Source organism: Daldinia loculata (genome assembly GCF_022478755.1).
Source record: "Daldinia loculata strain CBS 113971 unplaced genomic scaffold F4817scaffold_29, whole genome shotgun sequence".
In the NCBI taxonomy this organism is placed as follows: domain Eukaryota; kingdom Fungi; phylum Ascomycota; class Sordariomycetes; order Xylariales; family Hypoxylaceae; genus Daldinia; species Daldinia loculata.
The window spans coordinates 378,119-391,773 of record NW_026054883.1 but is presented as its reverse complement, the minus strand read 5'-3'; the positions used below and the strand labels follow the sequence as shown (position 1 = coordinate 391,773).

The following is a 13,655-nucleotide window of genomic DNA, read 5'->3' as shown; positions in this document are numbered from 1 at the left end:
CTCAAACAAGCTTTATCTGCTCCCGTGCGAAGCTAACGGCGTTTCTAGTAAGCCTTCTAGCTCCTGTCTTGGAAGTCATCTGCGTGCCGATTAGCTCGTTGCCCCTGGTCGGTTCTAGACTATATATAACCGTTAACTACTGGTATGTCTATATGTATACTAGGGAGGTATTCCTGGTCGTCGCGTGTACAACGACTTTCGTATTCTACGGCTGGAGGTCTCGTTAATAATATCGAGGTTTCGTTTCCGCTTGCTAGTATTCTCTTTGTAAGATGTTGTCTATTTCCTTGTGTCTATCAAACCTAGGACTCTAAACCCCCGGTTTCTATTGTTCTTTTCTTAGCTAGTATCGTATCAGGTGCGTCATGGGCCATACTCTACCGTGTTAAAGTATGTCCTAGTTCTAAATAGGTCTGCGGACTTAAGAGCCGGGGGCGAAAAGGGGTTGTGAGTTACACAAAGAACATACTAAATTCTTCCGCGCGGTTAAGGATTACGAAAGCAGCTTGGATACTGCTGATCAATTCTTATTCATATACCTCATCATTCGCGCCGTCGCTATCGGCGAAAGAATTTGGTGTGACCTCGCGTTGTCTACGGGGTCCGAGATTCTTACATCCATCCATCCCCATCCACGTCGAGGTCAACGATATGAGATTCTCGATTAAGTTTTGTATCGGCCAATAAGTCTCACCCATCCTTCCGATTTGTTTTTCGGCGATAGCTTACTTGCTTTGTTCCTGATTGATAAGGTATCGAGATAATTACAAAAAAAGACGTGGCTAGTAGGACTAGTTTAGAGCCTCAGATGATAGCATGACTGCATTAGGTAGACTTGCAAGAGATTGCGATATGCGCGGGCCGTGGTTATCTAATATCACGGAATGTCGAAATATTAGGAGAGGGACAAATAGGAGGGCAGTATAGCAAAGCGTGGGAAGCATGTCAAACAAAATAGGATCTTATCTAAGTCGAGCGTCTCGTTCGACCAGTATGCGTTTATGTTTGGTACTCCCTGTAGGGCTGCTAAGCGATGTGAATACATGTATTAATAGACGAATGAGCGTCCGTATTTCGAAGTTGAAAGACATTATTCTGTATTATAAAATTATGCATTTAGGGATTGAACAACCGGGGACAGAAGACACCGAGATTGAGTAGTCTCTTGTTCCGGATGCTATTATTATTGGATAGGATCCCGTATTACTCCCCTTGTTAAGCCTCGCTTGCTTATCATCATGCTTTACATGACTCGAGCTGCTAGGGTAGCGAGTATGATAAGTGATAGATCTCTTATGTAGAAGGACATGGGAAAATAAAATACCGTATACTTGAGCTGTCTATTGGTAGACGACGTTCTATTTACGCGGAAAGACAGGCACTTGTGCTTACGTTAGGGCTGACCGGCGAACTGGAGGAGGGTTAAACTATGTATTATTTGTTAGTATTTAGACGTTATGTTGTGTTGTGTTGTGTTGTGTTGTGTTGTATTTATCTAAGACAGATGCGCTACGACGCAACCCTCAAAAGAGATGATGGGTAACACAACATCTCCAGGCAGTAGTATAGAGAACGACGAGTTAAGCAATAGCCTATTCTAACTTATTTATACGTAGTGACATAAGATCGAATTATTTGTCTCCTTTCTCGTCTATTCGTCTCTAGCCCCGAGGATACTCTACAAGAGGGAGAGAATACCACAGCGCGTCTACCGCGGTAATCTTCTAGAAACGGGAGGGGAATTCACATCATTGTTTTGTCTATTTGTGTGTAGGATGCCATACATATCTTACCCTGGCTTCTCCACGATAACTAATGAATTACCTCTTGTGATGTCGCACCAGTAGTCCCCCTTCACGACATCTATTCGTACGTCTTGTTCCAGTTCCGCGAAAGACTTGGAGACGAGTATCTTCTGGGCTACATGATTGGCTCAACTGGACCAATAAGAGGCCACACAAGGGGTCGAAGCATGTGTATATATTTCCTCTTCGGGGGCCTTGTTGCGTTTTCCCTCTGATTGGCTAATTCCTACCCCAAGTAGAATCCGCTTCTCCCTTCTAAGCCATCGGCAGTTCTGTAGGTCTTTTCCTCAACGGGAAGTCGACGACAAATGGAGATGTGATATCGTCAGTTTCTAGAATGCTTCGGCCAGAACTAGTTGCAGGGAGGGGGTAAAATAAGCTATAAGTGCATATACATGCATATACATACTACGCCCTTGAATGTGGGTGGTACTCAGAGTCTTAAAGTCTTTAGCTATGATGATCCTGTCGTCTTCACGATATTGTACAGGTCATTGCTCCCCAAAGCCATAGTCCGGGCATGTCCGAGGTTCTCATTTACAGACTAAACCATCTTGCCCTTGCCCCTGAGCTGGAACCCGTATGCCGGGACGACTAGTCAGCCTTACCACGGCATATTGCAAGGTATCTAGCTACGTAACTGTTGCATATAAAACTAAGTGATTACGTGAGAGTGTGTGGTAGGCTCTGGAAGGTGTTGTTGATCCCCACCGGATAGGAATGGGACCTTTGTGGTTATCTGAAGTCCGAGCCTTGGTTCAACACTCCCCTCGCAAGTCAGCTCCCCGATAGGAGGAGTTTGTTGTGATACGCTATAGTTCGGATGTACTCCGTTGTCCAAGGCTCAGCATCCCATCGTTATATTACTCAGCCCTAACTGGCGAGTAATGAAGTTTTAAGCCTCGATAGTCACCGCTTTAAGGGGCTCTATTGAGTAGTTAATCAAGCATCAAGAACTCCTTTATATCATTAGCAAAGAAGTTTTAATCTAGCTCAGCTGAGCTTAACTTAGATTGAGTCGTACGTGGGGGCAAAGGAATCCAACCCTGACCCTGACCGCTACCTGGAGACACCGTTGCTGCAGAGCCCCAAATTTATCGGACTGTACCTTGCGTCAACCCCTGACGACGTGCCTCGTATCGTTCGTGGCTATTGAGATTAGAAGGTCCTACGTTATTATCTTCCGGGCCACTGGCTAAGGAAGACGAGCTGAAGCAACTACGTAACATAGCATTAGATGCGACTCTCCCTTTTCGACCCTCTAGATATCTCGGCGTGCTTAATAAACGGTAGACCTCGCCAAGTCGGAATTCTGGCATGAGATATCTCCTTGGATACAACGTTACCCTACTACAGCAAGCACCAACACAAACACCAACGCAAGAGAGATCGTCTAAGGTGTGTAGCATAACCGGTACACCGGTATCCTAACAAACGAATCAAGCTAGTCGTTGTAATCATGGTTGGAATACCAAAGAGTAATCGTTGCACCTTTTGCAAACTACGGAAGACAAAGGTAAGCCACCTATACTTGCTCCGCTTCCCCTATCCTCACCAGCTAAAGTTGATATTTTCGAATAGTGTGATGAGAACTGGCCAACATGCGGTGCATGTGCTCGGGCTGGCAGGGTCTGCTCCGGGGCACGAAACAATTACAAGTTCGTAGTGAACGGCTGCCACAATGAATCAACCAATTCGGATGGCGCCAGCGAAACCTCCGATAGCAGTAGTCAGATTCAAAGTCAACGACCGCGAGGAACTAACCCAAATGGCACGATGATCATCGACATGAAGGAGTATACCGCCGCCATGGGACCCGGCACGTTCCACCGGATGCGGCTTACACGCCCACGTCACGCTAGGAACGCCAAATCTAGTACGCCGACACCATCCCCTACACCATCGCCGACACCTTGCCCGGCCATGGACGCTTCAGATCGACTAGCAGCCCAATTAGTGTATTGCTTAGAGTCTGCATCTGGGACGGGTCGTGATATGCTGATATGGGGTCCTTCAGTGTGGATGATACCGCAGAGACTAGGATCAGAAAGCCCAGTATTGCGAGACACAGTCAAGTTGGTTGTCGCATCTTGGGCTAACAGCCAACGGGGTACGCTACCACCAGAAGCGTGGTTGGATTTACGACTGCATACGCAAGCTTTAGGGAGTCTGAGAAAGGCTCTCCAAGAACCGGGACAAGACTTGGTGACGGACACAATAGCGGCGCAATGGTTGCTGCAGAAGCTTGAGGTAAGTTTATATTAGATATTAGTGTGTCCGGAGAGATATTCAAGAAACCATTTCTGATAGTTATGACAACTAGCTCACATACGACTTCGAACGGGGCGCAAACCAAGAGCGTCACGCTGCTGGACTGACCGCTGTCGTTAGTAGGGGTGGCCACTGGCAAAGCTTCGATGAATTAGGACTTCACGCCACCTTCGACAGCTTTTTCAATATGGTAAGTCAAGACTTTAGGAGCATATCAGATCGCAGCAGCTAATGACCAGTAATTAGCTGCAAGAAGATGTACGTCTGGGGAGAGACTGCGTATTCATGCACCCGGAATGGGCAACAGCTTTCAGACAAGCAATAGATTTTAACACGACGCGGCCCGTTATCAAGGCCATGTACCGTTTATGGGTCGAGATGACGACTTGGCCGACCCTAGTAAGACTCGTCCGGACGCTATGTCAAGACCCTACAGATACTATGACCGCAGCCGAGCTTGTACTCAGAGCCGCACCGGTGATAGAGTACCTCCAGCACGAGAACGAAACAACACTACAATCACTGATAGAGTCAGGGGATATAACCGAGGTAGACAACTTACTAAACCCAGACTTATTCCCAACATGCTACCAGTTTCGCGACATAGACACTGCGAAGCTATTCTATACTCACGCCATGTACGGCATCATTATCCATCGGACCCTGCAAGAGGCGGACCTTGCCTTAGAAAACTACAACCCGAGCGTGATGAAGCGGTGCAGGGAATACAGTAAACGAATATGGATGTCATACTGCTGGATGAGTGCGAAGATACCGCTCGCCGTCGAATATACAGCCGCTCTGGTATTTTCTTTCGAATCGGCAAACGAAGAAGAACGAGAGTTCTGCATGAGAAGTCTAGGGGATCTGGAATATTACAGGAGGCCGCCACCGGTGGGTCGATGGATAGACGCAACTATTATGGCTAATGTAAAGGGGTATACTGGCCGTCTACCCTTTCTTAAGAGCCGGGACATAACTATCGAAATGTGTGGAATAGGCTGCCGGAGCTAACAGGGCACATGGATATTTTGAACTCACACGCGGGCTAGGCTAATGGTAAAAGAGTACAAGAGTTTTTGGTAATCTGATATCATTGCACTGTACATGATATCGTCTTCCCTATTCCGTAAGACAAGTGTGGGATATTGAGTGATATGCAATAAGTTATATTCATCACTCCCAGAATCCACATTCCTGGTTTTTAAATATGGGGTGCTATAATCTCGAACACTAGGCAGTCTATTAGGCTTGGTCCTATACGTCGGGGGCATTAGAGCACGGGAGCTTACGTAGCTGGTCTGGTTTGACCGCATAAATGTATTCCCTCCCTCAAGCTATTACGCTATGGAACTGGCTGACCCCTGAATGCTAGAAGCAACAGAGGGCTGAGTATATGGATTCTTCAGCCCTTACTAAGGATTCAGGATCTCTCGGATGAATTGTCGGAGGTCATCAGCTTCTTCGGGTACAGTTCGTTCGGGCAAGGTGAGTATTGCCGCCTTCAAGGCATTATCCTGCGCAGTAGCATCTCTTACAAGACTTTTAAGCGTATCAATCTTGTAGGTAGAAAATGGTGTGACCCGCTGAATGCTTAGAAGGGCCTCGAAGAAATCGATCAGGGTAAGATGCAGCAACATATCCTCTTTATCAACCATCGACAGGGCAGCAAAATGTAGTAACCCCCCATTGCCGTTAGACTTGGCGTATTTCTGGTTCAAGTCGGTAAAATCGGACCAAGTTACAGCACGGAAGTTTAGAGCCGTCAGACGAGGTAAGATCCGGAGAAGACGGCCTTGAGCAAGGGACTGCTGCTGGATACCGAGAGGATGATTTGCCCAGAGCGACAATATAAGCTCATATACGTCGCGATCGTAGAAAATTCTCCGCCACAATAGCCCTTGACCGGGCGGCTTCCTGATCGCGATTTCCATGCCATTAACTGATAGGCCATCGGGTGGTCGAGTATCGCAGTCAACATCCAGAAGATCGCCTAGGACTCTAGAACCCTTCTCGCCAACTTCAACTTGCGGTGCACTCAGCCACTGTATTAGGAAGTGCGTAACTATACTGTTCATCCTAGCTAGAATAGCGGCGTCGCCTGGTGACTTGGTGGCCTTTTCAAGCACGGTCATGGCAAGAATATTTGCTGACGGAGCGGGAGACCGTAGAGCTTGTATTAAAGCCTCTTCCGAAGCTAGTGATAGTATCTGAGTGAAAGTGAGGGGTCTAAGGAGCTTGATCGCTAAGCTACATAGAATTTTGGGATCCTGCTGGTACTGCTTAAGGATCTCGGTGATTTTTGGTAGAAGCCTCGGAATAAGAGGCGGGATGTTGGCATCTATCGAATAAGTGTTAACAGGTACGATTAATATATCTACAATTATATAGTCTTAGCTAGGTGAATCTAGCTGGGCAACCCTACCAGTAAGCTGGAGCTCCACATCGTCGAACAGCTTAAGAGTTGGTTCTAGATTCGGATCTGAGATGAGTTCATCAAGATGCTTTTCTAGTTCCTCAACACCGGTGACTGAGATCGTATCTGTATCCATTTTAACGGCGATCCGGCTCATTGTGAAGCCTGAGAAGTGATGAGTAGGGGAGAAGATATCCAGATATTGGGAGATGTCCTGTAAGTCCAGGCAGACAAACGACGCGTTGTATTAGTAAAGTTGGCTTTCAGGGATGAAGATGGATGGATCTCCAAAAGACCGGAACTAAAGAAAAGCTTAGGTACCTAGGTACCTTAGTGGGGGCGGGGCCATGGCACAGCTACTCCACAGAGGTACGAAGTACGTTACACTAGAGATGTACATATATAAAGTACCTACGTACCCACAGACCCCACCAAGTCCCCGCCGAAATTTTGAGAAAGCTTGACTCCAAATTCATCCTTTTTCAAAATAGTCATAATTTCGCAACTCACCCCGACAACAAGCTATATCTAACAACTACCTCTCTGATAAGAGGCCACTTCATGTCCCAAAATGTCAGGTCGCGGCGGTAGAGGAGGTCGAGGCGGCCGCGGTGGCCGTGGTGGCTTTGCAGCTGGTCGCAAGGCCGCGCCGCAAGGAATGCCTGGCGCCGACGAGCCTGGTCTGATGTTCAATGAAAAACCCCAAGACACATATCCGGTAAGCCAATACCTCCTACCTACCTACCTACCAAGACTCAATGTCCAAAAAATATTAACACTACGATCCCCCTCCTAGAAATCCTACAACCCCCCCATCGCCCCCCCCCTCGACGACTCCGAATCCCGCGCCATAGCCTCCTTCGTCGCGTTCCGGCGCGCCTTCCACAGCACGCCCTTCTACACGCACCGACACCTAGCCAGCACGACCGGCGACGCAGCAACATCCAAGCCCGCCGACCCCGTGCGCCGCTCCTACGGACAGCCGCAAATCAACGCGCGCTTCGCCGTCAAGAACCGCGCCACCCTAGACCCTTTCCAAGCCGTGCCCATGTACAGCCACAAGTTCGCCGACGAGACGCGCACCCTGCCCGACCTGAAGGCCCGCGAGCACGAGTACGTCCGCGCTCTGTTCCCCGAGGAGCTATGGGCCACGCTAGACGGGAAGGATACGGGCGGGCCCAAGGGCGGGTTCTTAGGGAGCAAAGCGTCGCGGGAGAAGAGGGGCGTTAAGCGCAAGGTGGTGGTAGTAGGTGGCGACCCGTTTGCTAGCGACGACGAGGGAACCGGAACTAGGACAGATGGTCTGCGCAGACGTCCGCACGAGGACGAGACGGAGGAGGAGCGTAAGGCGCGCATCGAGGCGGCGATCAAGGACGGTGATAACGAGGATCCCGCGAACGCCGAGGACGTGGACTTGGACGAGGAAGAAGAAGAGATGTCGCAGGAAGACGATGATTACGGCGATGATGAGGGCGGCGACTACGATGCGGAAGCTTACTTCGACGCGGGAGATAATGACGACTACGGGGAAGACGAAGGGGTTGGGGAGAGCGCTATGGATTTTTAGTCGCTTATTTCCGAAATTGATATCTAATTGCATTAGGGTCGGCGTTCACGAGGGAAGGGCCTTGTACTAGATATATCACAGGGCCTATGATACCATGGCATTTTAGCAATTTAGCATTTCTTAAATGAATAGAACTCTTTCCTGCTTCGCGAGACCTACTCCTTTTCAGGTTGTTTTACCAACTTGTGAGGATATTGCATATACGACTTGACTAGCATTGATGCTGTCTAAACAGGTATATACCAACCTCTCATTGCGAGCCTGTATCAAATGGACCGATATGGGCCTCCACCTTAACACACAACTCAAGGACAATTCAAGGACAAGAGAGACATGTAGCTTTACTGAATTATACACACCGCAATACGCTTTGGATTGCTATCTATCCGTAGGAGAACCATTGATTGAATATCTAGAAAAGTTTAAGCCTTTTTTCTCTTCTCCCGGAATACTCGCTGACCGATAATACCAATAAAACAAGAACAACGCTCGATGAAACCAGATAAAAAGTAAAGGGGATCTGGGTAAAAAGAAGGAACTAATGGAAGACTAGTTATGGAGAATGTATCCGACTTAGAATCCAAGCTGTCTTGTGCTATTGTGAAACGCGCTTCTTTACCCGCAACTTCATACCCTCATCTCCGTATACTAACCACGCCCCGTTCCACAGATGTATATTAGAAAGAACAGTGTCGTGCTGTACCATCGACCTGCCACGCTGTTTGATTTGTCTAATGAGCAGTTGGGTTGAGTGAATGTACCCTCGCTTGGTATCCTAGGTACCCAGCCTTCACGGCATAGCAATCGCTAAGCCATGTTTCATTATACCCCGAAAACCCAAATATCGAGAAGCGACCTAGGAAAAGCTGTGCAGTTACTCGTTAAAAGTAGCTACGCATGGCATCTTGATATCCGCTGCCCCCTTTAAGGTCTTGCTCAAAGTTTTGCTGTACATTGAGGACCTCGCGAATATGACGCATATTGAGGGGCTCTCCCTTGTTTACAGCAAGGGCTTGGGCAGTGCCAATTGTGTTCTTGATCTGCCGACCGTTCAGGTTGTGTCGTGCCAAGCTTGTGTAATCCTCCTCATCGAACGGCATCAAGTCGATACCTGCGACTACTCGGGCACGTTCGATAAAAATCTTGAAGATGGCTTTCTTCGCCTTCACGTCCAAATCATCATATCGAAGCGCAATGTGGATTCGGGATTGGAAGGCGTCATCGAAAGTCTACAAACGGTTAATTCGAGCGTTAGCTCCCTTTCACCCAATACGGACAGGAAGGACGTGAGAGGATACATACCTGCACACGATTCGTGGTGAGGAATAATATTCCTTGGAAATATTCCAGCTGCCGGAGGAAGATGCTAACGAGAGCATTCCGGTGGATGTCATGCATATTCCGCTTCTCCAGAAATACGTCGGCCTCATCAAGTAGGAGAATGGCGCCCCAGGCATGACAGATGTCGAGGATCTTCTGTAGTTCTGCTTCAAGATAACGCGAGTCGGTTCCTAGGTCGCCCGCTGATACCATATACAAGGGGCATTTGAGGAGCTCACTTATACCCTCTGCCGTCAAAGTCTTCCCGGTCCCAGGAGGCCCATGCAGGACAGCTACCAAGCCTTTGCCCTTGCCCTGAATAACATCGTCGATACTTGCGGCTGGGTGGTACTTATGAGACTCTACTAGAGCCTTGGGATTCCAAGTTAGCGAAAAGTTCAACACTTCCAGAGGCTGACTTAGGCAGCTGCTTGCGTATATCTAATAATATATAGGAAATAAAGCTTCGTCACTTACCTTGACGATTTCCTTGGTGTTTGATTGTAGGACCAATGAGTCGTAAGCATGCTCGTTCCATGAAATCTCCTTAATGCCAGACACGGTGAACTCGAGCCAGAGCTTCTCGGCAAAGGCAAATCCTAGGACGACAGGTGAGGCAATCAAGTATTCCTCGTCGGTAAAGACCGGCGGGGTACCATCATTTCCGTCTTCCCCTACACCCGCTTCGTCGCCCTTGGCACTTTCATTTTTACCCTCCTCATCCTTACTGGGAACTTGATCAAGCTTCTCTTTTGGCGTCTCCGTGTCAACGGAATCTTTAGGTACGCGCACGGTGCGTACATTTCCCTTGTTGTCCTTGTATACCTTGGTCACAAATTTAACTTTGCCACTGTCGTCTCCAGCAGCACCTTCGAGGCCGGCATCACCAGTACCCCCCGTATCGTCTCCCGAGTCACACCCACAACCCTCAGCCTCGTCATCGCTATCGTCGTCGTCGCTAAGAACGTCGTGATCCTTAGGCCGTACAAGGGAAACCGGATAGTTGGGGTTTATACGACGATGGATGGCTGGATCAACCATGATCCGGCCATTGATGTTGACCTTGATTACAGACTTCTTTTTCTTGTGGTATGCCATGCCTTGATGACCCTTGTAGTGCACACCACCAAGGCCCACAAATTTCTTACCACGCTCGATAAGATCTTTGCGTAGCTGAGCTTCGTTCTTGTGGTATTTAAGAGGATAACAGCCCAAACTCGTAATCTTACGAGCACCACGGAACTCGGTTATCTCCTCCGACATACTACCATATCCGAACTGCTTGCCGTCGTATTCGAAATACTGTGCTCTTAATGTTAGCGATCGAGTCTACAATTCAGAGCTAACGCTTTGTGACAGGGGAGGGAGACTTACCTTGCCCTCTATGTAGTAGAATTCGCCCCTAACGATACTGTAGTGTTTTTCGGCTACTTCGACCTTGAAGACGCGGGGTTCATCGACAGAACCATACGTTGTTGTGTACACGAGCGTATTCGGCTTCCAAAGAGCCCATAAAAGATCGAATGTAATAAGGCCATTCTCTAGCATGGGATATAGACTGATAGTCATATGAGCAAATTATATCACCAGCTACATAGAACGCTTGATAGCTTACCTCTTTTTAGTCTCAGCATGATCTGTGTCTATGTATTTAATGAGGACCCGCAGATGGCGTCTTTTCTCGTCAATCCACTTCTGAACCTTTCTACGTTCTTTCCGTGAATTTCCTGCTGGCTCAAGGTCCTTGAGGTTTTTCACATAGGTACGCATATCTTCAAGATATCTGTGGCTGTGATTAGCGATTTAGAAATAGGATAGAATGCAAGTAGCTCACAAGAATAGCATCTTGGGGTCTACCTTAGGAGTCTCTTCAACTAAACTGACACCTTTGACGCTTCCGATGATATCCTTGAGGGCCTCTCGTAGTTGTTTGCTTTTGATATCCACGATGGTCGTCTTGTATTTTCCCTCCCAGTCAAAGGTCCTCCTCACATGAAAGAGGTATTCATCATATTGCGAGCTACTAGCATTCTCAGCCGTATCTTGGAGCTTGTAATTGTGGATCTGCGAGTCCCAGACTTGATCCACGCGTTTAAACTCGAGGTGCTGCGCAACTAGTTTGGTATCATGGGCGTTCTTTGATTTAGATTCCTTGTTACGGCTTGTGTCACCGTGTAACAAAAGCTCGTTAGAACTAAGCCGCCTTAATCGACCTTGGGGTGGCATGTTATTACCACGGCCCCTATTCATGATATGCATAGCTTTTGACCTGTTCTCCAGTTGTTCATTCCGTCTCTGCGCATATCTATTACCGTAATACGCATCGTGGATACCCATCATAGAAGCACCGGGAGGCGCATATCGATTATCGAAATAGGCATCATGGATACCCATCATAGTAGCATCGGGAGAAAGCTGGTACCCGCCAGAATTGGGACCGCCAACGAGCCCTCCTTGAATACCTAATCCAAGAGCAGCTTGGTTGGGAGAAGTGGCAGAACTACCGGGAGGGGCGAAGTTGAGGCCCATAGATGCTGTTTGGCGCAAAAGCTGTTCGACTTGTAATCGTATTGAGGCAAGCTCTCGTTCCGCGGCCTCGCCGATACCCCCCTTTTTGTCGAGATGAGAGCCATCTTCATCCTCAGTGTCGGTATCGCTAGTATTGCCTTCTGAGGCCTTGATTTGTGATTTTGACTGCTTAGTGCTCGTCTTGGATGACTTTACCAATTTCTTGGCTTTCCGGAGATCCTGGCGCTTCTTCTCATTCTTCTTCTTCTTCGCGCGCTCTTCGCTCCCAGACGCGGACTCGGTGTCGGTGGACTCATCTGAGGATGAGTTGGTAAACTCGTCCTCGCTACTGCCAGAAGAACTCTCACTATTGGCAGGAGATGCCTTCTTGGACTTACCAGACTTTCCTTTCTTGCTTTTTCTATCGTGTTTACCAGGGGCCTTCTTTTCGTTTTTTAATCCTTTGGTCTTCTTACTGGCGTCTGGGAGAGCGGTTGCAAGGCCATCCTCGACCGGAAGAGCTTTGGTGTCGTCACCGTTAGGGAAATTGCCTTCGTGACGGTCTGCCGAATGGCTGGTTTTGGTTTTCTGCGATTCGATTTCCAAATCCATGTTGGAGGCCATATCTGCTAGATAGCCCCAGCGTAGGGAGTTCAGGACTCTGAGGGATCAGAAGTAAATGCACCTAAGAAGAGCGCACAAGTAAATGGCCCTTTAAGAGTTGAATGAGCTGGACGACAGTATAGAATGGCTTGAAGCCGAAAGGCGGGGAAAATTCCTGCCTCTGTTTGCTGTGGGCACAATTAAAATCTTCAAACGTCGTGGGTGATCATGACTGGCTGGTCCGTAACCTAAATACACCGTGTCAGCAAGGGGAAAATAATAAAGTACGATAAAATAGGAATTAAAGGGTGCGAAATGAGTTGTGTAATTAACAGTGCCAACTGTCAAAATCTCTTTGGGCCGCCTTTTTCTTCCAGTGTCAAGTCCAACGGCAGTCGCCACGCTGTACACGGCAGTACAGATAATTCTTCTTTTCTATCCAATAGTACTAACAATGAGACGTTACGCACCTATCACGCGACGGATATTGCCGGCAGCATTCAAGAAGCCAGCTGGAGTGAAGTGAAGAATGGATAAGTGGATGATGTTGGAAGAAGATGGCGGGAGTGGGCAATGGTAAGAGGTAGTTGTATAAGACAGCTTCACAAGCAGAAGGTATATGTATTATGTACCGAACTGTCTGAGGATAACGTGTACGTCCTATGTCTCTCTACTAAAGCTTTAGAATAGGAGCCAATATGACAGACCAATACCTAAAGTTGAACAAAGAGTTACCAGAACGAAGGATGGCACGGCGGAGTGGCGTGTGTGTGAATATATGTAAGAAGTGTAGAGGGTGTAAGATTATGGTCGTGACAAGGCAGAACAAGCTGGGGGAGACACAAGGATGGGTTTCGCGGATGATGATACCTACCCTACATATGTAGCCTGGCTATATGATATGACGAAGAGAAGAAGTATGAACGGCGGTGTATCCGTCAACTTGGGACATGAATTAGGCACTCTGCAAGTGCAAATGAACATGGACAAATTAGAAGGAAGGATAACGGAAGAACAGCAAAGAACGGTAATAGCGATCCCTCTGGAACAAGAAAGGGCGACTCCCGATGCTACTACTTCTTCAGCTGTACGATTTAAAAGTAGGCAGCAGCGTGGCGCATGCGGTGGTATAGTACGTGCAGGACCTATCTTATACATACATTCA

The 13,655-nt window shown here is 47.9% G+C and overlaps 4 protein-coding genes across 4 annotated transcripts; 2 read left to right on the top strand and 2 right to left on the bottom strand.

The window, feature by feature from the left end:
* Positions 1–2,939: 2,939 nt before the first annotated feature.
* On the top strand, positions 2,940–5,291 carry F4817DRAFT_128165 (uncharacterized protein). Its single transcript, XM_049297712.1, has 4 exons — positions 2,940–3,321; positions 3,387–4,055; positions 4,129–4,266; positions 4,323–5,291. Exons 1-4 carry the CDS (start codon positions 3,265–3,267, stop codon positions 5,088–5,090), a joined length of 1,632 nt encoding a protein of 543 aa, XP_049158397.1. The 5' UTR covers positions 2,940–3,264; the 3' UTR covers positions 5,091–5,291.
* A 200-nt stretch (positions 5,292–5,491) lies between these two features.
* On the bottom strand, positions 5,492–6,628 carry F4817DRAFT_359255 (uncharacterized protein; the record flags this gene model as incomplete). The annotated part of the gene is made up of 2 exons (XM_049306134.1): positions 5,492–6,417; positions 6,502–6,628. The coding sequence occupies 2 exons, from the start codon at positions 6,626–6,628 to the stop codon at positions 5,492–5,494; spliced, it is 1,053 nt and encodes a 350-aa protein (XP_049158396.1).
* A 257-nt stretch (positions 6,629–6,885) lies between these two features.
* On the top strand, positions 6,886–8,169 carry F4817DRAFT_128098 (DNA-directed RNA polymerase III, subunit Rpc31). Its single transcript, XM_049297711.1, has 2 exons — positions 6,886–7,210; positions 7,289–8,169. The coding sequence occupies exons 1-2, from the start codon at positions 7,064–7,066 to the stop codon at positions 8,057–8,059; spliced, it is 918 nt and encodes a 305-aa protein (XP_049158395.1). The 5' UTR covers positions 6,886–7,063; the 3' UTR covers positions 8,060–8,169.
* Positions 8,170–8,940: 771 nt separating this feature from the next.
* On the bottom strand, positions 8,941–12,511 carry F4817DRAFT_316662 (uncharacterized protein; the record flags this gene model as incomplete). The annotated part of the gene is made up of 6 exons (XM_049300705.1): positions 8,941–9,288; positions 9,362–9,751; positions 9,857–10,681; positions 10,754–10,937; positions 10,995–11,162; positions 11,214–12,511. 6 exons carry the CDS (start codon positions 12,509–12,511, stop codon positions 8,941–8,943), a joined length of 3,213 nt encoding a protein of 1,070 aa, XP_049158394.1.
* Positions 12,512–13,655: the final 1,144 nt, after the last annotated feature.

Excerpts from the sequence above, each read along its gene's own strand:
- F4817DRAFT_128165 (XM_049297712.1), top strand. The coding sequence starts at position 3,265 with ATGGTTGGAATACCAAAGAGTAATCGTTGCACCTTTTGCAAACTACGG. Across the intron at positions 3,322-3,386 it reads GCAAACTACGGAAGACAAAG|TGTGATGAGAACTGGCCAAC; the intron begins GTAAGCCACCTA and ends ATTTTCGAATAG. Across the intron at positions 4,267-4,322 it reads TCGACAGCTTTTTCAATATG|CTGCAAGAAGATGTACGTCT; the intron begins GTAAGTCAAGAC and ends ACCAGTAATTAG.
- F4817DRAFT_128098 (XM_049297711.1), top strand. The coding sequence starts at position 7,064 with ATGTCAGGTCGCGGCGGTAGAGGAGGTCGAGGCGGCCGCGGTGGCCGT. Across the intron at positions 7,211-7,288 it reads AACCCCAAGACACATATCCG|AAATCCTACAACCCCCCCAT; the intron begins GTAAGCCAATAC and ends TCCCCCTCCTAG.